Below are 21,434 nucleotides of genomic sequence, written 5' to 3'. Positions count from 1 at the left end.
ACTCTGTGACCTTGCAGGACAATGCCTTCAGAAGCACTGTTGGGTGCTTTCTGTAAAATAAGTGCCCTATTGGATCAGTTAAATCAGAAGATGGACTGTATGACTAATGCGGCCAGAGCCTTTGAACAGGTAGTGGGAAATCATATGGAGCCCACCGAGGAACCAAAACAGGAGCGTGCCATGACAGAACAACTGAAAGAAGAGGACCTTGCTGAATCTGGGATTCCAGGGATGGAGGGACTTTTGGCCCAGCAGGAAAATGAGCCTTTGGATCTTATAAATGAACTTGGAAAAAAACAGATTTGGAAAGATAAAGTTTGGATTGAACTGGAAATGGGGGGTTGGACTGACCCCCCTTTGCAGGGATGGTTGGACTTTCTGAGTCTGGTAATGGGCCAGCAGAGGTTTGGAGTTGTTGAGACTTTCAATTTTGGAGGGAATTTGAAATATGTTTTTAAACATCACATGGAGCTTAGTCTGGACTGTGAGAAAAGGGTTGATTTGCTGAAAAGGGTCAAAAACACTATGAAGCTGGAGTTCCCGCGAGTGAAAGGAAAATATGAAGAAGAGCTGTGAAAGGGACATGGAAGAGATTTAAAGGCCTCGGATATAAGAGCACCAGGTTAATGTGTCCGACTAATGGGACAAAAAAAAGACTGACAATCCCGGGACCCGGGGGGAGGGGACGCTGGAAGAAGATTGGATTGCTTTTATTTTATTGTATCTTTGTATATTATTACTACTAGAAATGTTCTATGAATTTTGGGAAAATGTTGAGATGAAATTACTTGGCTCTTGTAAAAATGTCTAAAGAATTTGGCAAAAAGGTAATGGTTATGAGAAGCGGCAAAAAAGATTTAAGTTTTAAGCTTTAAGGTTGTTTTTATAAGACAAGATGATAATAGTGTAAAGTAACGTAATGAGAAAATATTATGAATTATGGAAAGGATTTTTACCAATTTTCAAGAATTCTGCCTGGACACTACTTCCAACAGAGGAATCCGAGACATAAGGCAGCCCTATTGTAACAACACTTAATCAGTAGCCTGCCTGGGCAATTTTTATCCAGTTTAGAGGTTTCTTATCTCCTACCTGTCAGTGTTAAAACGAGGGATGTCTCCCTCTCGACATGCAGCAAATTTGCAGCAGCAAAACATAAAGAATGGAGAAAAGAAGAGAAGAGAAATGGCTTCAGAGAGTTCTGTTGCTGATAGGCTTAAGTAAATTGTGATGCAGAATTAATGTCTGAAGGATAAATTAACAAAGGTGAATCTTAAAATTACAGCCCTGGATCAAAAAGTTACTGATCTTAATGAGGAGATATCAAAATCTGAAGCAGTTGAAATTAAACAAGATCTAACACAGATATCGTCTTGGGTGGGATCCTGCGAGACATGCTTATCCATGCAAAAACATACTATGTAGTTTTGTAGCCTTTAGTATATTTTATGGTTATTTTGTTATTGCTGCTTTTAAAAATGTTTTAATGTATTCTCTGCCTCCTTTCTTTTGATTTCTATTCTTTCCTTTTCCCTTATTTACTTAATCTCAATGAAATAATAAATATTAAAATTATAAGAAATGGTTTTTTCTGAATCCTCCCTACTGCAATTATTTCCCCCAACTGTTCTAATTTTTGTTTTAAAAAATCATTTAATCCAGGCATGGGAAATCTATAGGCTACAGTCCAAATTTAGGTGTCCTAAACTGAACCACAAGCCTGTTTTCTCTCAGCCTCCTTGCTGTAATGATTAATCTTCTCTTTACTTCACCAGCTGGGTGGGTGGGTAGGGGAAGCCTGAGCCTTTGGGGAGGGTTTTTTCTCTGGAAATAAGCATACACATACCCACAAATTTCCTTGTATTTTAGGATGCTATGAAACAGAGAAAGATTGGTTCATCTTCAGCAGAGTTGGAGGAGAGGGAGTTTTGGGTGTCCTCCTTCACAAATAACTCCAGATCGGTGCTTCTTATTCTTTCTTTGTTTTTGTTTTGTTTTTGAGGGATATTTTCCAATTTTTTGTTTCTTGGTTTTTGAGAAAACAAAGAAACCAGAGACGACATCATCAGAAGAAACAAGACTTCAAATCAGGTCTCTGTCCATATCAGAGCTTGGAACTAGTTCAAGTTCAACATGTCTGTAAAAGAACTAATTCCCATTCATGTTCATCCCGTTATGAAACAAACCAGTTAATAATAATAATAATAATAATAATAATAATAATAATAATAATAATAATAATTTCTTATTTATTTCCCGCCCATCTGGCTGAGTTTCCCCAGCCACTCTGCGCGGCCCCCAATCAAGTGTTAAAAACAGTACAGCATTACATATTAAAAACTTCCCTGAACAGGGCTGCCTTAAGATCTCTTCTGAATGTCAGGTAATTATTTATCTCTTTGACATCTGATGGGAGGGCGTTCCACAGGGCGGATGTCACTACCGAGAAGGCCCTCTGTCTGGTTCCCTGTAGCCTCACTTCTCGCAATGAGGGAACCGCCAGAAGGCCCTCGGTGCTGGATCTCAGTGTCCGGGCTGAATGATGGGGGTGGAGATGCTCCTTCAGGTATACTGGACCGAGGCCGTTTAGGGCTTTAAAGGTCAGCACCAACACTTTGAATCGTGCTCGGAAACGTACTGGGAGCCAATGCAGATCTCTCAGAACCGGTGTTATGTGGTCCTGGCGGCCACTCCCAGTCACCAGTCTAGCTGCCGCATTCTGGATTAATTGCAGTTTCCGGGTCACCTTCAAAGGTAGCCCCACGTAGAGTGCGTTGCAGTAGTCCAAGCGTGAGATAACTAGAGCATGCACCACTCTGGCGAGACAGTTCGCGGGCAGGTAGGGTCTTAGCCTGCGTACCAGGTGGAGATGGTATACAGCTGCCCTGGACACAGAATTAACCTGCGCCTCCATGGACAGCTGTGAGTCCAAAATGACTCCCAGGCTGCGCACCTGGTCCTTCAGGGGCCCAGTTACCAGGGAATCCCCCACACCAACCCGCTCCCTGTCCCCCCAAAACAGTACTTCTGTCTTGTCAGGATTCAACCTCAATCTGTTAGCCGCCATCCATCCTCCAACCGCCTCCAGGCACTCACACAGGACCTTCACTGTCTTCACTGGTTCTGATTTAAAGGAGAGGTAGAGCTGGGTGTCATCTGCATACTGATGAACACCCAGTCCAAACCCCCTGATGATCTCTCCCAGCGGCTTCATATAGATATTAAAAAGCATGGGGGAGAGGACAGAACCCTGAGGCACCCCACAAGTGAGAGCCCAGGGGTCTGAACACTCATCCCCCCCACCACTTTCTGGACACGGCCCAGGAGGAAGGAGCGGAACAACTGTATGATAGTGCCCCCAGCTCCCAGCCCCTCTAGACGGTCCAGAAGGATGTTATGGTCGATGGTGTCAAAGGCCGCTGAGAGATCCAGCAGAACTAGGAAACAGCTCTCACCTTTGTCCCTAGCCCGCCGGAGATCATCAACCAGTGCGACCAAGGCAGTTTCCGTCCTGTGATGAGGCCTGAATCCTGATTGGAAGGGATCCAAATGGTCCGTTTCCTCCAGGCGTGCTTGGAGTTGTTCAGCAACCACCCGCTCAATCACCTTGCCCAAGAATGGTAGATTTGAGACTGGGCGATAGTTGGCCAAATTGGCCGGGTCTAAAGATGTTTTTTTAAGAAGCGGTTTAATGACCGCCTCTTTCAGCGGGTCTGGGAAGGCTCCCTCACAGAGGGAAGCATTCACCACCCCACGAAGCCCATCGCCCAGCCCTTCCAGGCTTGCTTTTATTAGCCAGGATGGGCAAGGATCAAGGAGACAGGTGGTCGGTTTCACTTGTCCAAGCAGCCTGTCCACATCCTCAGAGGTAACAGATTGGAAGTGATCCCGTGTAACAGGACCAGACAGAACTCTAGCACTCTCCCACCCTGGCCCTGCTCCCACGGTGGAGTCTACCTCCTTCTGAATCTGAGCGATTTTATCTGCAAAAAAACTTTGCAAAAGCATTGCAGGAGATCTTGGGGTCCCTACCAGGCCCCAGTGGTACAGGTGGTTCCGATAGATTGCGAACCACCTGAAAAAGTCTCCTGCTGCTGTTTTCTGCAGATGCAATGGAGGCGCGAAGAAGGCCCTCTTCGCTGTCGCCATTGCCACTTGGTAGGCTTGACATTGAGCTCTAGCCCGTGTCCGGTCTGATTCAGAATGAGTTTTCCGCCACCGGCGCTCTAGCCGTCTCAATGATTGTTTCATCACCCTCAGCTCCGGGGGAAACCACGGGGCTGTCTGGGCTCCATGCAATCGGAGAGGGCGCTTCGGAGCCAGACAGTCAATAGCCCTGGTTAACTCCGCATTCCAGCGTGCTACCAGGGAATCAGCTGAAAGGCCATCAACTTGGGATAAAACATCCCCTACCACTCTCTGGAAGCCAATTGGATCCATTAAGTGGCGGGGGCGGACCATCCGAATCGGTCCCACCTCCCTGCAGAGGGGAAGGGTTGTGGAGAAGTCCAGTTGCACCAGGAAGTGATCTGACCATGGCACTTCTTTCGTTTCGCTTTTAGTTAGTGTCAGATCACCAACATCCGTAGAGGTAAACACCAAGTCTAAGGCATGTCCGCGGCTATGAGTTGGGCCAGACTTATTCAGGGACAGCCCCATGGAGGCCATGCTTTCCATGAAGTCCCGAGCAGCCCCTTGTAAGGTCGTGTCGGCATGGATGTTAAAATCCCCTAGGACGACCAAGCTAGGTGTCTCCAGGAGCATATCCGCCACGACCTGGAGCAGCTTGGGCAGGGAATCCTTGGTGCAGCGGGGAGGTTGGTACACCAGTAGGAATCCTGTACTGCCCCTATTGCCCAACTTCCAGAACATGCACTCAGAAAACTGGGTCTTCCCAATAGGACGCCTGGTGCAGACTAATGACTTCCTAAAAATCACTGCAACCCCCCCTCCCCGCCCACATGACCTGGGTTGCTGTGCATAAGAGAAACCTGGCAGCGGCAAGGACAGGCCCATCTGCTTCATCCAACCAGGTCTCTGTCACACATGCCAGGTCAAATCCTCCATCCAAAATCAGGTCGTGGGTGGCAGTGGTTTTATTCATCATTGACCTGGCATTGCACAGCAACACTTTCAGGTCATGTGGGTTTCCCTTGCTGATTCCAGTATCCTTCCAGTCAGGACCAGACCTGGAGGCAGGGATAGTCCTCAAACAACAACTAAACCTGCCTCCTCGGTAATGACATGGTTTGGTCTTAACATAACTCTTCCTCCTGCCCGTGATTACTGAGATCGGGTGTCCCAATACATCCCCCCCCCCCCCCGTGGAACCTGCCCAGCCAATCTATTGGCTGAGGCCTACTCCAAGGCAGCCATGACCCTTCCCCTTAAAAAGCAAAATACAAACTATATAATAACTTAACATAATAATAATAATAATAATAATAATAATAATAATAATAATAATAACAACAAAACAAAACAAAACAAAACGAAGCAAGAAACAATAGCGCTGACTAAATGCTTATCCCACCCCAAGCAAAAATAAAATAATGAGATAATATAATATTATAAAAAACAACAACCACCATTTAAGGTGCTGCAAATTAAAAGCGATTAAAACATTTAAAACCATTTTGTCCATTGCTGCCAGTAGCTGCTCAGGCCCCGCCCCCTAGGCCGGATGGAGTTGGCAGAAAAGGGAGCGGTCCTCCCAACACTCACACAAGCAGCAACAGCAGCAATTTTCTTTATGTTCAGTTCACTTCAAGCTCATCCAAATTATCCTTGGCAAATTTGTTTTGTAGAAATACTCTAAAGCATTTAGAAAGTGGCAATGAACTTGAAGATGAGCCAGAAATCATTCTTCATTTTGCCCCAACATCAACTTAATTCATGTTCAGTTTGCCCAGCAATTATGGGAACTACTTTCACATGTAGTTCAGATGTTTTTCAAAGTAATTCCGTGCACATTGAACTTGTTCATTCCAAGCACTAGCCAATTGTTTTTGAGATTGTTATAGTCCATGTGCGATTTTACCAGCTGCTGAGATAAAAATCCAAGTTTTTCCAGGTGTTGGAGGGGGCTACACTGACAGCTACTAGCAGCTGCACTAAGAGATGGCTATGCATTGGCTATGCATCAAGCTGGGAGTCAGCAACACCAGCTCTTATTTGTGGAATGAGTTTAGCCCTCCTCAGAATGCAACTTTTCTGCAAAGCCTTACAGCCTTAAAGCCTTGGAGGTTGAAATGTTCCCCCACTGGCTGCCAACACAAATAAACAGACAAAGTAATATACCGTATTTTTTGCCCTATAGGACGCACTTTTCCCCCTCCAAAAATGAAGGGGAAATGTGTGTGCGTCCTATGGGGCGAATGCAGGCTTTCCCGGGCTTCCTGCAGCTCTGCGCCACCCTTCCGATCCCGGCGCGAAGCTGGGGGGGGGTCTCATGGGGTTTGCACTTGCCCAGCATGCTTCAGAGCAGGCCCCTCCCCCTGTGACAGCCTCTGATAACCACTTTAACCACAGAGTTAGGAGTCTACATGTGTTTGCCCTCCAAATATCGTATTTGAGGGCGCCCCCTTTGAAAAAAGTTGATGGGCATTGCCCTTTCCCTTGTAGCAGGGCTTGGGGATGGAGAGGGAGCCAAGCAGCAGAGGTAACAGGACTGTGTGCTGGGTGCCAACTTAAAATATGGGGGGAGGCAGGTAAGCCCTGCCTCACCTCATAGATCACAAGATGTGGCGCACGAACCCCATTTGAATGGCGATGTCCATCACCTTGTGGGGAGCAGCCCCCCTCCAATACTTCAGTATCTCGGCCCCTGGGAGCTGGCATCTATAACTGTGCACAAGTCATTCTCATGCTCCCCAGCTCCTCTCCCTCTTTCACCCATCGCGGCTCTGCTCTGCACGCAAAAATGGTGCCCAGGCAAGGAAGGAAGGAAACATGGTGTCTACCTCAGTAAAGAGGCTGCTAAATCACTTTTGAGAATTGTACTTCTGTGAAGGGAATAGGGGCCTCCGAACAACTCTCAGCACCCTTAACTAACTACCTAGAATTCTTTGGGGGAAGCCATAACTGTGGTATCCTAGGCATAGGGCTCCTGCTTTTACCCCACACCACCCCATATGCTTCAGTTTTTCTGCCCTTTGGGGCCAGTCATGTGGGGATCATACTGCATCAAAACTCAGGAGAAATGGGATGACATGATACAAAGACTCCAAACAAATTCGTTCTTTGGACTGTTGGGGGAAACTTCCTTTGCATTCTCCTCCTCTGCTTTCAGGCTGGAGAAATTTCTGCTTCCTTTTGCTCTCTGTCATGACCCAGCACAGTCCAAGAAATTATTTACAAGGAGGAGGAACTAGGGCGAACTCATTTAGGTCTCCTTTTCTCAGAAATCACCTGTTTGAGCAGAACTGTGTGCTGGTCAAGCGTGGGGGAGAGGAAAACTTGGAAACAGGATGTAATTTCTGCTCCAAGATAACAAAAAGCTGCAGCTCCCTTCCCCTTTCTAAGATTAAGCAGGATAAATAAATAATCAGCAACAAAGTCGGAGGGCGGGGGTGGCGAAGAGCTCCAGCTCCCCAGGCTGCAGGAAGCTGGAGGACCATCTGGGGGAAGGGAAGGCAAGTCTCTCTGCGTGAGGCTGCGGAAACCCTTGAAGGAACCTGTGCCCAGTGCCCCCCCCCCCTGTATTATGTCCCCTAAGGCTGAGGGTGTCAGATAAGACACAGGCTTTGCTGTCAGTCTAGGATCACTCTGAGGAGAGTTTGGGGTCCTTCCTGCCTGCCTGGTTTGCAAAGCCAGCTTGTCATGCGGGCTCTAAAGCCTGCAGAATATTAGAAGTTTTCTAAAAAATAAACTATTTCTTCCTCATGTGCAATTTTGTAATTTGAAGCCAATTGAAACCCTACCCTCCGGAGCAGAAGAAAACAAGCTTATTCCCTCTTCCATGTGACAACCCTTGAGATATTTGAAGATGGCTATCGTATCTCCTCTCAAGCTCCTCTTTTCCAGGCTAAACTTACCCGGCTCCTTCAACCGTTCCTCATAAGGCTTGGTTTCCAAAGCTTTGATTGGTCGCCCTCCTCTGTACAAGTTCCAGCTTGTCGATTTCCTTCTTCTGAAGGATATGAGGAGCTTCCAGTTTCAACATCACTGTCTGCATCATGTTTTCTCCTCACCCAAGCGAATGACTTGCACACCTTCCCAGCTGGGAGCAACTTTCCAGAGCAGATTTTAGAGATGAGGGGGAGATGAGTTGAAAAAGGGGACAGGGACTCCTGCCCCATTAACATTTGTGTAGAAGGGGGAATGCCAGCAAGTATTTCTTTCAGCATAGGGGGAGATCTGCGGGAAGTGGTCATATTTATTATTTTCAGTTTCTCTCAGTTTCTCATTCAGGCTGCTTGGAGCTCCCTCTAGCGGGAACTGCGGCTTTGGCTATGCGTTGCAATCTCGTCTTCGCTCGTACTTTCGCTTTCTTCTTTGCTTTTTTTAGTGCGACGACCGGGCGGGAGAGGGAATAAAAGCGAGAGAGAGAAAGAGAGTTGTACGGAGAAAAGGCTAAGAGACCAGCAAGCAAAGTCTCCGAAGAGGGAACTGAGCTTTGCTGCAAAAAATCCGGGCTGGCAGCAGGTAAGGAGGTGAGCAGTTCTCCTGGGGCTCTGATGATTTTCGTGTCTTTTTTTTTCCTTTTCTTTTTCTGAGCGTGTCTGCGTTAAAGGAGACTCTGAGCTCATAGCTAGGCGGGGGGGGGGCGGGCAGAATCGTTTATTTTTACTCATATGAATAATGATGTTGGAGAAGGGAATAAATAACATGCCATCACCAGGGAGCAAGCAGAGCTGGTGCTACTCTAAGAGTTGTATGTAACTGCTCTGAAATCAACGCGGGTCTCCCTTTCGAGCTGTGATGCGTGTTCATTCAGCATCTCCCTCTACAGCTGCTACAAGGCTGCTCTCCTCCAGCTCCTCTCGCCTCCTGCCTCTTTAACTTTTTGGGGTTTGGCAGAGTGGAGGGGGGAAGCAGGCAGAGCCTTAGCTAGGTGATCTGGCGCCCCTGGCAGAACCGTCCAGATTGCGCCCCCTAGCCAGGGACAAATTAGCTCTTCTTTCCCTCTCTCCTCCAACCCCCCTTCCTCCCATTCAATTCCTCACGCACTTCCCCTTGTAATGAATTATTTCACAGAAAATCCAGTATTAAATTTATTATTTCTTGATAAAAGGTTTCAGGAAAGAAAATGACATTTTGATTTGACTTGACAGTTTTTTTAAAATGTAATTCAGTTGTAAAACAATACACAGACATACAAACCATATCATACTGATTTGTTCCACAATGATAACTTTCTGGTCTCAGAGCTCTCTCTCTCTCTCTCTCTCTCTCTCTCTCACACACACACACACACACACACTCACACACACACAGAGAGAGAGAGAGAAAGAGAGAGAGAGAGCTCACAACACCCTCCCTTGCCCCCCCAACCCGTTCCTCTCTCAGCAACACCAACACAAAATCTCAGCAGCCCTCCAGGTGACGTCTTCGGAGGGGAGAGAGAAGGGAGGAATAAAGGTTTGTGAGGGGTCGAGAGGCAAGGAATTTGTGTCTGGTCCTTCCACAGGTTGGGGAAAAGGAGCAGGGAGAAGAGAAACCATTCTTTTGGAAATCTGAGGAGATAAACCATTTCCTTGGAAAGCTGATACAGTGGTACCTTGGTTTGCCACCGTTTTGGATTACAACCATGTCAAACCCAGAAGTGTGTGTCCTTTTTTTTTTGAATTACAAACAGTTGGGGGGGGGGAGGCCCCATTGACGAAAGTGTGCCTTGCGTTACAATCTGGTACCATTGTAATGTACAGCTTGGGGGAGGGGAGGGTGGGTGGAGAATTTAGACACATAAGGTGTATCTGGTTATTAATTACTTAAATCAGTGGTTTTCAACCAGTGTGGCATGGTACCCTGGGGTGCCTTGGATGGTGGTCAGGGGTGCCGTGGGCAACACTGGCCTCTGTCCCTCTTTCATTCCCTCCCTCCTCTGATGCCCTCTGGTGTCTCTGCCTCTGAAAGGTTTGCACAGCTGTTTGTTGCAGCAGCCCTGGTTACAAGCTCCCCAGGTGAGTGTGCCTCTGGGGCTGGCCAGGGGGTGCTGGTTTCCAGGAGCTGAAACGGGGCCTCGGAGTATGCAGGCAAGTGGGCAAAGGAGCCCAGCCAGCCAGACCACCAGCCCTTGCTGCTGAGAATGGACAGACAAGTCCCAGGTCCCTGTGGGGCAGTGTGAGGAGGCACCTCTATTGAGGGCAGGAAGGGCAACTCAGAGACCAGGGGTGGCATCAGCAGCTGCCCAGAGGACAACCAAGGAAAGGAGAGAGGAGGCTGAGGGAAGACTTAGCAAGGAGGGGGGTTGTTTGAAAAAGGGTGAGAAGCTGCCGGCTCTGCAGGCAAGGGGTGACATAGCTGGGCTCCTGAGCCCCACAGGGATGCTGCAGAAAGAAGGTACTTGATCAAAGGAGCTGTGAACACAAAAAGGTTGAAAACCTCTGACTTAAATGACAAGCAGGGGCAGAATTTACATACAGTGTCTAAAGGTAGGATGCGCTCTTAAAACATACTTAAATAAAACTGCCCCAACCTCCTCTTCTGCCCCTTCAGACTGATAACTCTGCGTTGCATCTTTCTAAAAACATGTAAGGTTTAATCATCATTGTAATGGGCACAGCCTCCCTCCCCAACCTAAAAAAAAAAAAAATTAAAAATCAGGAAGTGCAGTTTCTTAAAATGCTGAGAGTCCCCTTCCTCATGTCCCTCTCTAAATTCAGGGCTCTTGGGCTCTGCTCCTGTGTCCTGGGCTGGCTAAATGTAGAGTAGTGGGGGGAGGCAGCAGTTGAGGAACCCCCAAGTGAGCCCCCAGGGGAAGAAGTCTCAGAGCCAAGGGATTGGGGGTGGGATGGAGATGAGTGGTCAGAGGGAGAAGAGAGAGCAGACTGGGAGGAGGAGGAGGAGATGTCGGAAAATGAAGAGGCAACAGGGTTTAGTGAGCAGGAAGAGTCTGTGGCAGAGAGCGGTCCAGAATCAGAGGCAGAACTGGAAGGGGGCCAAGAGACAGAGTAGAGACAGGGAATCTCCCCCTTGTGGTGTAACCAGTTTCCGTCCCCCCTGGTCTGCCAGAACATGAAGAGGAATGAAGAGGGCAGAGCAATGAGAGACAAGACAAAAGAAATTCAGGTTGCTGGGGAAGAAGGAGCCTTAGAGAGCAGGGGATGTGGGGACCTACAGTCCTTTCAACAGCTGCATTGGGGCAAGAGATACTGGGAAGAGTTGCTGTGTTCACTCGGCCTGCGCTGTTTGGTTTTCTTTGAGTAAAGAGTTAACGTCATTGACAACGGGTATTTTGTTGTTGTTTAGTCGTTTGGTCCTTTCCGACTCTTCGTGACCGCATGGACCAGAGTATGCCAGGCACTCCTGTCTTCCACTGCCTCCCGCAGTTTGGTCAGACTCATGTTTGTAGCTTCGAGAACGCTGTCCAACCATCTCGTCCTCTGTCGTCCCCTTCTCCTTGTGCCCTCCATCTTTCCCAGCATCAGGGTCTTTTCCAGGGAGTCTTCTCTTCTCATGAGGTGGTCAAAGTATTGGAGCCACAGCTTCAGGATCTGTCCTTCCAGTGAGCACTCAGGGCTGATTTCCTTAAGAATGGAGAGGTTTGATCTTCTTGCGGTTCATGGGACTCTGAAGTGTTTCCTCCAGCACCATAATTCAAAAGCATCAATTCTTCGGCAATCAGCTTTCTTTATGGTCCAGCTCTTACTTCCATACATTACTACTGGGAAAACCATAGCTTTAACTATACGGACCTTTGTTGGCAAGGTGATGTCTCTGCTTTTTAAGATGCTGTCTCAACAACTCCAGCTCCTGATGTCCCTTCTATGTCCCTTCTATGATTCATACATTCTACCTGTAAAGCTTTGTTGCTTGGCAAATGATAATGATATTGCAGACGCTGGAAATTTTACAGAGGGCATGCCACTCTTAAATGAATGCTTCTAATTAGGCCGGTTGCTTAACATTTTCCTGCTTCCTTTCTCTGCAGTGCACCGAGATCCACAATGGTGGAAGACTTTGAGGTAGCCAATTCTCAGGGCCAATTGGCATGCGCTGTGTCGCATGTGCTGGCAAAACCACTGCCCTTTTTCAACAGCACTCCGCTCCACATTGCCGTAGTAGGAGAGCCCGGCTCCGGGAAGTCCTCCTTCATCAATGCCATGCTGGGTCTTCGTGCCGATGACCCGCGTGCCGCTGCGACTGGCATACAGATGACGACAGTGCAAGTCAAGGATTACCCACACCCAACACTTCCCCAAGTGATCCTTTGGGACCACCCTGGAAGGGGAACGGCAACTTTTGGAGAGGACAAATTTGAGAAGAAAGTCGATTTGAATCACTTTGATTTCTTCGTCATCGTCGGCTCCCAGCGCTTCCGCTCCATCCATTCTGACCTGGTCCGTGAGATCCAAGATATGGGCAAGAGCTTCTACTTTGTGCGCACCAAAGCAGACCTGGACCTGTCGGCCGCCAGGAGGCAACGGCCATCTGACTACAGTGAGAAGAAGGTCCTCTTGCACATCCAGGAGGACTGCAAAGAGTGCTTGGTAAGAGAAGGAGTGAGGGACCCACAAGTCTTCATCGTCTCCAACTGGGAAGCCGACCGCTTTGACTTCCCCCTCCTGCAGGAAACGCTGAAGAACGATCTCCTGCGGCTGAAGAGGCAAGCCTTCCTGCTGCGCTTCCCTAGCATCTGCCTGCCTATCTTAGTAGAGAAAAAGAAAACCACTGTGAAGGAGAAGATTTGGACCAAATGGCTTGTTTTGCTGGTCGCTCTTGGAAGCCCAGTTCCCTTCCTTCTTCCCATATTTCTGTTTAGTAAGTTCCGCTCCTGGTGCTTCCTAGACTTTGGCCTGGACACTCCATCCCTTGCAGCTCTGGCCCAGCGTGTTGGAAAGAAAAGCACAGCCCTTAAAGCAGCAATGCAGTCCCTGGGAATGTTCTCTGCCATTTTATGGGTGCTGCCAGACTTGGTGGGACTCTCAGTGATGGCTTATGAATACCACCGCTGGGAGCATTTCCCCATCTTTGGCTGCCTTCTGTCCGTTGGGATTTCGCTTCCTCGCACCTACTTCATGCTGCAGAAATGCATATCGGGTGCTGCTGATGACACCAAGAGGGTTTTGTCCAAAGCTCTTGAGGCAGAGGGAAAAAAGTCCATTTAGTAGCAAGCAGATGTGCCATGATGACTAAGTGCTTGATATATAGTATCTGGTGAATTATACGTTTCCATTTTTTTAAAAAAACCCCACCAAAAAACATTAAAATAATAATAGTCAGATGATCAGGTTTTTTATTGTAAAAATTCCATAAATCTTAGGCTTCTCATTTTTTTTTAAAAAAACCCTAAGTTAAACAATCTGAATGCTAGCATAATACCCTTTCAGTTACTTTTTAACATTAGTATCTCTATCCAATGTCTAAGAATTAAGACCAATACTGAAAGGAGACTTTGGGATAAATAGACTTTGGGATAACTTCCCTATTCATACTTCTTTCAGTCCACTAATGAATTGCTCTGTATATGATGTCAGACTAGAAAAAACTAGTGACCTATGTGAACCTGCTTGCAAGGATGGTCTCAAGTTAGAATTTATGGAGGCTGCAGCATTCACTTTCTCTCCTCCTCTCTCTCTCTCTCTCTCTCTCTCTCTCTCTCTCTATATATATATATATATGCTGCATTTGCTATTTTTCTTTAAGAACAAGAGTTAGCTCTGTATCACAAGTCCCATGCAACATCTATTTCACAATGTTCTTTCCCTCATACACACTCAAACTGAAGGAGGGCATTCAGCTAGACAGGAGCCTCCACATTTGTGAAATAGGAAGTTGAGGTAATTTTAATCTGTTCTAGTATTTAAACTCTTGCATATCTTAAAGCACAACTGTAATTGTTTCCTGGTTTTATTGTTTCATCTCTTTGCAAACCGCTTTGAGGTTTTATTAGAATCAAGTGCTGTATAAGTTTTCATGAAATAAACTAATTGGTTAAATTAATCTCCTGGCCACCCTTATTAATCAGCTTTCAGTTTTCCATGAAAGTCTCATAAATGAGAAATATTGTGAATTATCTAGACCCCCCTCCTTCTTTGGCAATCACTCTGGGCTGAGTAAGGTTGCCTTCCATAAACATGGTTTTAACAGTGAGTCCGTAAATGACCGTGGAGGCCACTTCTGGATACACACGGCCTTCCGCAGTGGGGACATTGGTTTCCGGGCGGGAGTTAATCACGGTGTGGATTTGCCAAGTGTGCTTTCCTCTTAGCACGTTTCTCCCTTGTGTCCTGAGTTCGAGTGTCTTCAAAGCCCATGACACCTTTGGTAAAGGCTGTTCTCCAACTGGAGCGCTCGCAGGCCAGTGTTTCCTAGTAGTCAGTATTTATACTACATTTTTTTAGATTTGCCTTGAGACAACATGTCATCGACACAGTAATCATGCGTGAGTGGGTGGTTTATAGTGGGCCATTCAGATACCATTCCACTCTATTAATAGTTCTGCAACACTTCCCCAATGTCACTCGGTTATTATTGCCATCTGGAAGGTCACTCTTGCTCTGTAGTGTGACAAAAGTGGGCAACATACACACCCATCAACATTTGTGCTACGAAAATTTGCAGAAGAAGAAGAAGAGGAGGAGGAGGAGGAGGAGGAGGAGTTTGGATTTGATATCCCTCTTTATCACTACCCGAAGGAGTCTCAAAGTGGCTAACATTATCCTTTCCCTTCCTCCCCCGCAACAAACACTCTGTGAGGTGAGTGGGGCTGAGAGACTTCAGAGATGTGTGACTGGCCCAAGGTCACTCAGCAGCACCCAGTTCCCCAGATTACGAGTCTATCGCTCTTAACCACTAAACCACACTGGCTTTAGCATGAAACTATGGACCCATGCCTATTGCAAACGAAGCAGTATGACCATCCCAAAACATTTGCAGATGCAAAGGGTATTGAAAGTGGGATCACGTATAATCACCCCAGTATGAGCTCAAATATGAATGCTCAATAAAAAGGACATCTGGAAGATCCCTACAGCCTACCTCAAACTGATGCTTCCAGATGTTTTGGGCTTCATTGGCCATGCTGGCTAGCTGGCCACTCTGGGCAGCTACCAACAAATATAAAGACACAATAAAACATTAAACATTTAAATAACTTCCCCATACAAGATTGCCTTCAGGCAGCTCAGGGGCCAGATAACTCCATACCCTCCAACATTTCTCCAATTAAAATAAGGACATCCTGGGGAAAAGCGGAACATTCCAGGATTAAATCAGAAACCAGGGCGGCTTCTCTAAATCAGGGACATCCCTGGGAAATACGGATACTTGGAGGGTCTGCCTTTGCTGTTTTTGCTTCAACAAACTGACATGGCTACCCCTTTGGAAACAGTCTGCCTAAGTCCCCTAAGGCCATTTCCCTCATGTGAGGAGAGGTCAGGGCTCCATTGCCCGTGTTCTGAAGTCATTCAGTGGCTGATCCAGTTGGTTTCTGCCCATGGAATGGAGGGAGGGGCAGCGGCCATCTTGTCCACCTCAGGCAACAAAACGTCTTGGGTTGATTCTTCCTCAGAGAATAGATGTCAGGGATTGTGAATGTGGTGGAGACAGGGGGCCAGGAGGCTGACCCAGGAAAGGGAGCCACTGGTTTATGGGAGCCAGACCAGGGGGAGGAACAAGAAGAAGAGTTAGGGCAGGATGCGGTGGAGGAAGAAGAAACTGTTCAGGCAAGGGATGGGCCAGTTGACTCCCTGCCTTCCCCTGCTCTGCCATCTCTGAGAACCAGGAGGGGCTTGAAGAGGAATGAGCAGCAGTGGCTTCCATGCAGAAGAAGTCGCCCTGTGGGAGCTGCTGTCAGTGTTTCTCTTGCCAATAAAGTGTCAACCACCAGCCATGCATCTTCCTGAGCTGCTGCAGTGGGCCATGACCATTATGTTCCAGTGTGTTTTAACCAAAACAGCAAAACCACACATGCAAAACCCAAGCTCACAAAATCCCTCATAGCCTAGATTGTCTGTAGGCTCTACTATCCTCAGACTGAACGAAGAAGCGAGACTCATGTTTTAAAGAATGCCATAACAAAAAGTTCAAAGTGGTTGCAAGTCCTTAACTTTATGAATCTCGAACTTTTAACTATGTTTTAAAACAATTTCTAGCCCCTGTGATGCAGGCGACTCTCCCCGGCCACCTAACCCAGAATGTCTCCCTTTGAGAGATGACCCTCAAACCAAGGGAGAATAGAGGGGCTGCTGCATTAGTGTCAGGAAAGCATTTTTGAAGTAAAAGGGGGAGAGGAGAGTGGGCAGTGCGACAGTTTTGCTTTGTTCAGGGGGGAAATGCATGCTCGAATTCTACGATTTCTAACTGTTACCTTCTGCTGTCCAGCCTCCTTTTCTGCACTCTCAGCGCTTCCCCAGTCCACTCAACAGCCCAGAAGGGATTTGCAGGCCAAGGAGAGTTTGAAACTTTCCCTCCCCATCCCATGATTCTGATGAGAATCCTTCTCCCCACAATACTGCTATTAAGAGGAAGGTGAGGGCAGGTATGGTCTCTGCATCCTTCTATAAGGGTACAGCCACAATAGCACAGAAAAAAGAAACATTAAACATGTTTGCTTTCATATTGAGTTGAAGATGTGTAATTGAATAAAGTTTGGCTTCAGCTGGTAGATCCCAAAGGGTTACATCTGGATATTGGGGGTACAAGTACCCCGTTGGTTCCCTAGTACCTTTCATCACATCGACCGCAGCTGCACCACCCTCATCGTCTGCCATATTTCGCAGGGCATTGACCAGGGATGATTTGCTGACACCTGAGTCCCCTACGATGGCGATATCAAGGGTACGTTTGCCAGATGGCTGCTTCATTTGAGCTAATGTGCCTTGTTTGCTGCTCTTCCAAGCCATGGCTGCTCTTCTCTGAGATTTATCACACCTAAACAAGAACAGAAATATTGCAGCAGTTAATGCCTTCTGCATCTAACTCCTTTTTTTTTTATAAGATATTTATTAAAATTTTCAAGAGATTACAAAATAAAAAGAAAAACACAAAAAAAATAGTTAAAAACAATTCAGTCTTTCTGTCACATATTTTTCATTTGCTTATTTCCCGGACCTCCTCACGCCTCCCTTTTCTGTATTCCAGTTCAAATTGTTAATTCAGCAAATCCCTCCCCTCTTCATTCATCTTAATCTTCAATTTCAAAATATTATAACATTAAATTTTTACCTATTAATAACCATTTTCTCATATTCCCTTATAGCATTACAGCTAAAGACCACTTAGTTTCTATCCAACATCATTCTAACATTCATTAATTTTACAATATTTCTGTAAATAATCTTTAAACTTTTTCCAATCTTCTTCCACCGACTCTTCTCCCTGGTCTCGGATTCTGCCAGTCATTTCTGCCAGTCCCATATAGTCCATCACATTCATCTGCCAATCTTCCAAGGTGGGTAGATCTTGTGTCTTCCAATACTTTGCGATGAGTATTCTTGCTGCTGTTGTGGCATACATAAAGAAAATTCTATTCTTCTCTGGCACCAATTGGCTGACAATGCCCAGGAGAAAGGCCTCTGGTTTCTTCAGGAAGGTATTTTTAAATTCCTTTTTCATTTCATTATAGATCATCTCCCAGAAAGCCTTAATCCTTGGGCACGTCCACCAAAGGGGAAAGAATGTACCTTCAGTTTCTTTACATTTCCAACATTTATTATCGGGCAAATGATAGATTTTTGCTAGCTTGACTGGTGTCATGTACCACCTGTATATCATTTTCATAATATTCTCTCTTAAGGCATTACATGCCGTAAATTTCATACCTGTGGTCCACAGCTGCTCCCAGTCAGCAAACATAATGTTATGTCCAACATCTTGTGCCCATTTAATCATAGCAGATTTGACCGTTTCATCCTGAGTATTCCATTTCAACAGCAAGTTATACATCTTTGACAAAATCTTAGTTTTAGGTTCTAACAGTTCTGTTTCTAATTTTGATTTTTCCACCTGGGAGCCAATTTTCTTATCCAAATTATATGCCTCCATTATCTGATAGTAATGAAGCCAGTCTCGCACTTTATCTTTTAATTTCTCAAAACTCTGCAATTTCAATTTGTCTCCTTCTTGTTCCAAAATTTCCCAATATTTTGGCCATTTGTTTTTTTTATATATAAAATATTTATTAAAGATTTTAAGCAGTTATCATCACCAAACACATATAAAACCATCACCAAAGTACAATAAAGAAAGAAAGACAGAAAAAGGTAAAAAAGTTTAGACACAATAAAGAAAAAGAAAAGAAATAGTATACAACATCAAAATCAATTAGTTAATAACCAAACTTTCTTGAATTTTTGGACTTCCTCACATCTCTCGTTCCTGCGTTCCCAATTATAATGTTTTAAACAGCAAATTATCACCTTGTTTCAAATCTTATTTTGTACTTTCCCGATATTATGTCCCTAGCTTTAAATATTTTTGTCAATGACATAAGTTCTTAAGTTAGACACAATATTAATCCAAAGTTTATCTTTTTTTTCTCAAGTTTCACCTATTCTCATAATCCTTTCAGACAGCTTGCTAGTGCCATGTTGTTTTCAGTCCTGCATCCTTCTTAGCACTCATACAGTTTACAGTGTTTTTGTAAATAGTCCTTAAATTTCTTCCAGTCCTCTTCCATAACTTCTTCTCCCAGGTCTCGGATTCTGCCAGTCATTTCTGCCAATTCCATGTAGTCTATCAGTTGCATCTGCCATTCTTCCAGCGTGGGCAAATCTTGGGTCTTCCAATGTTTTGCGATAAGTATCCTTGCTGCTGTTGTTGCATACATAACGAATGTTCGGTCCTTCTTTAACACCCTCTGGCCAACAATACCCAAAAGGAAGGCCTCTGGCTTCTTAGGGAAGGTATACTTAAATACCTTTTTCAACTCATTATAAATCATTTCCCAGAAGGCCTTAACCCTAGGGCAAGTCCACCAGAGGTGAAAGAACGTTCCTTCAATTTCTTTACACTTCCAACATTTATTGTCAGGCATATGATATATTTTTGCAAGCTCGACTGGGGTCATGTACCACCTATATATCATTTTCATAATATTTTCTTTTAAGGCATTACATGCCGTGAACTTCACACCGGTGGTCCATAACTTTTCCCAGTCAGCAAACATAATGTACCCAATATCCTGTGCCCATTTTATCATAGCTGATTTAACCATTTCATCTTGTGTATTCCATTTTAACAGCAAGTTGTACATTTTTGAAAGTACCTTAGTCTTAGGTTCTAACAGTTCTGTTTCTAATTTCGATTTTTCCACCTGGAATCCTATCTTTTTGTCCAATTTAAAAACCTCTTTAATCTGAGCATAGTGTAACCAATCTCGCACTTTATCTTTTAGTTTCTCCAAACTCTGCAATCTCCAAGTATCTCCATCCTTTTCTAATATTTCCCAATATTTCGGCCATTTGGCCTCCATATTGAGTCTTTTCGGGGCCTTAGCTTCCATTGGTGACAACCACCTTGGGGTCTTGTTTTCTAATAAGTCTTTATATTTCATCCAGACACTAAACACTGCTTTTCTGACAATATGGTTCTTGAAAGCCTTATGAGTTTTAACCTTGTCGTACCACAAATATGCATGCCATCCATAAGCATTGTTAAATCCTTCCAAATCCAAAACATCAGTGTTCTCAAGAAGCAGCCAGTCTTTCATCCAGCAGAAAGCTGCTGATTCATAGTACAGCCTTAAGTCCGGCAGGGCAAACCCCCCTCTTTCTTTAGCATCAGTTAAAATCTTAAATTTTATTCTGGGCTTTTTGCCCTGCCAGACAAATTTAGAGATATCTCTCTGCCACTTCCTGAAACACTCCACCTTGTCCACAATCTGTAGCGTCTGAAACAAGAACAGCATTTTTGGCAATACATTCATCTTTATAGCAGCAATTCGGCCCAACAAGGAAAGTTTCAATTTTGACCAACTTTCTAGATCCTTTTTAATTTCTGACCAACATTTTTCATAGTTGTTCTTAAATAGGTTCAAGTTCTTGGCTGTCATGTTTACCCCTAGATATCTCACTTTTTAAACCACATTTAAATCTGTCTCTTTCTGAATATTTTGGCCATTTGGCCTCCATATTAAGTTTTTTCTGAGCCTTCGCCTCCATCGGTGATAGCCATCTTGGGGTTTTGTTTTCAAGTAAGTCTTTATATCTTGTCCAAACATTAAACAATGCTCTTTTGACAATATGGTTTTTAAATGCTTTATGTGCTTTAACCTTGTCATACCACAAATATGCGTGCCACCCAAAAACATTATTAAAACCTTCTAGATCCAAAATGTCTGTGTTCTCAAGAAGCAGCCATTCTTTCAGCCAGCAAAATGCTGCTGATTCATAGTAAAGTTTAAGGTCTGGCAGGGCAAATCCACCTCTGTCCTTTGCATCAGTTAATATTTTAAATTTTATTCTGGGCTTCTTGCCCTGCCAGACAAATCTAGAAATGTCTCTCTGCCACTTCTTGAAACAGTCCATTTTGTCCAAGATTTGCAATGATTGAAACAAAAATAACATTCTTGGCAATTGTTGTTGTTTAGTCGTTTAGTCGTGTCCGACTCTTCGTGACCCCATGGACCAGAGCACGCCAGGCACTCCTGTCTTCCACCGCCTCCCGCAGTTTGGTCAGGCTCATGTTTGTAGCTTTGAGAACACTATCCAACCATCTCATCCTCTGTCGTCCCCTTTTCCTTGTGCCCTCCATCTTTCCCAACATCAGGGTCTTTTCCAGGGAGTCTTCTCTTCTCATGAGGTGGCCAAAGTACTGGAGCCTCAGCTTCCCGATCTGTCCTTCCAGTGAGCACTCAGGTCTGATTTCCTTAAGAATGGATGCGTTTGATCTTCTTGCAGTCCATGGGACTCTCAAGAGTCTCCTCCAGCACCATAATTCAAAAGCATCAATTCTTCGGCGATCAGCCTTCTTTATGGTCCAGCTCTCACTTCCATACATCACTACTGGGAAAACCATGGCTTTAACTATACGGAGTGTATTCTTGGCAATACACTCATCTTTATGACAGCAAATCGACCTAACAAGGAAAGCTTCAAATTTGACCATATCTCTAAGTCCTTTTTCACTTCTGACCAACATTTCTCATAATTGTCTTTAAATAGGTTTAAGTTCTTAGTGGTCATATTAACCCCCAGGTATTTTACTTTCTTAACCAATGTTAAACCTGTCTCCTTCTGAAACCTCTCTTTCTCAATCGATGTTAAATTTTTCTCAAGCACCTTTGTTCAACTTGAATCCTGCCACATGACCAAATTCCTGAATCAATT

General features: G+C 45.1%; 2 protein-coding genes and 1 pseudogene across 3 annotated transcripts in view; 1 reads left to right on the top strand and 2 right to left on the bottom strand.

Annotated features, from left to right (window-relative positions):
• Positions 1 to 17,033, bottom strand: part of LOC144328542 (uncharacterized) — a 29,490-nt pseudogene extending 12,457 nt beyond the window's left edge.
• LOC144328563 (interferon-inducible GTPase 5-like) overlaps positions 1 to 21,434 on the bottom strand; it is a 110,601-nt gene that overhangs the window by 41,486 nt on the left and 47,681 nt on the right. The window lies entirely within an intron of this gene.
• On the top strand, positions 8,503 to 14,106 carry LOC144328570 (interferon-inducible GTPase 5-like). The gene is made up of 2 exons (XM_077932551.1): positions 8,503 to 8,654; positions 12,095 to 14,106. The coding sequence occupies exon 2, from the start codon at positions 12,111 to 12,113 to the stop codon at positions 13,269 to 13,271; it is 1,161 nt and encodes a 386-aa protein (XP_077788677.1). The 5' UTR covers positions 8,503 to 8,654; positions 12,095 to 12,110; the 3' UTR covers positions 13,272 to 14,106.

The sequence above is a fragment of the Podarcis muralis genome, chromosome 7, assembly GCF_964188315.1.
Source record: "Podarcis muralis chromosome 7, rPodMur119.hap1.1, whole genome shotgun sequence".
Lineage (NCBI taxonomy): Eukaryota > Metazoa > Chordata > Lepidosauria > Squamata > Lacertidae > Podarcis > Podarcis muralis.
The sequence above is the reverse complement of the archived record's forward strand: the minus strand, read 5'-3'. Positions and strand labels throughout refer to the sequence as shown.

Bases quoted from the DNA above. Each gene is read 5' to 3' on its own strand.
- LOC144328570 (XM_077932551.1), top strand. From the start codon at position 12,111: ATGGTGGAAGACTTTGAGGTAGCCAATTCTCAGGGCCAATTGGCATGC.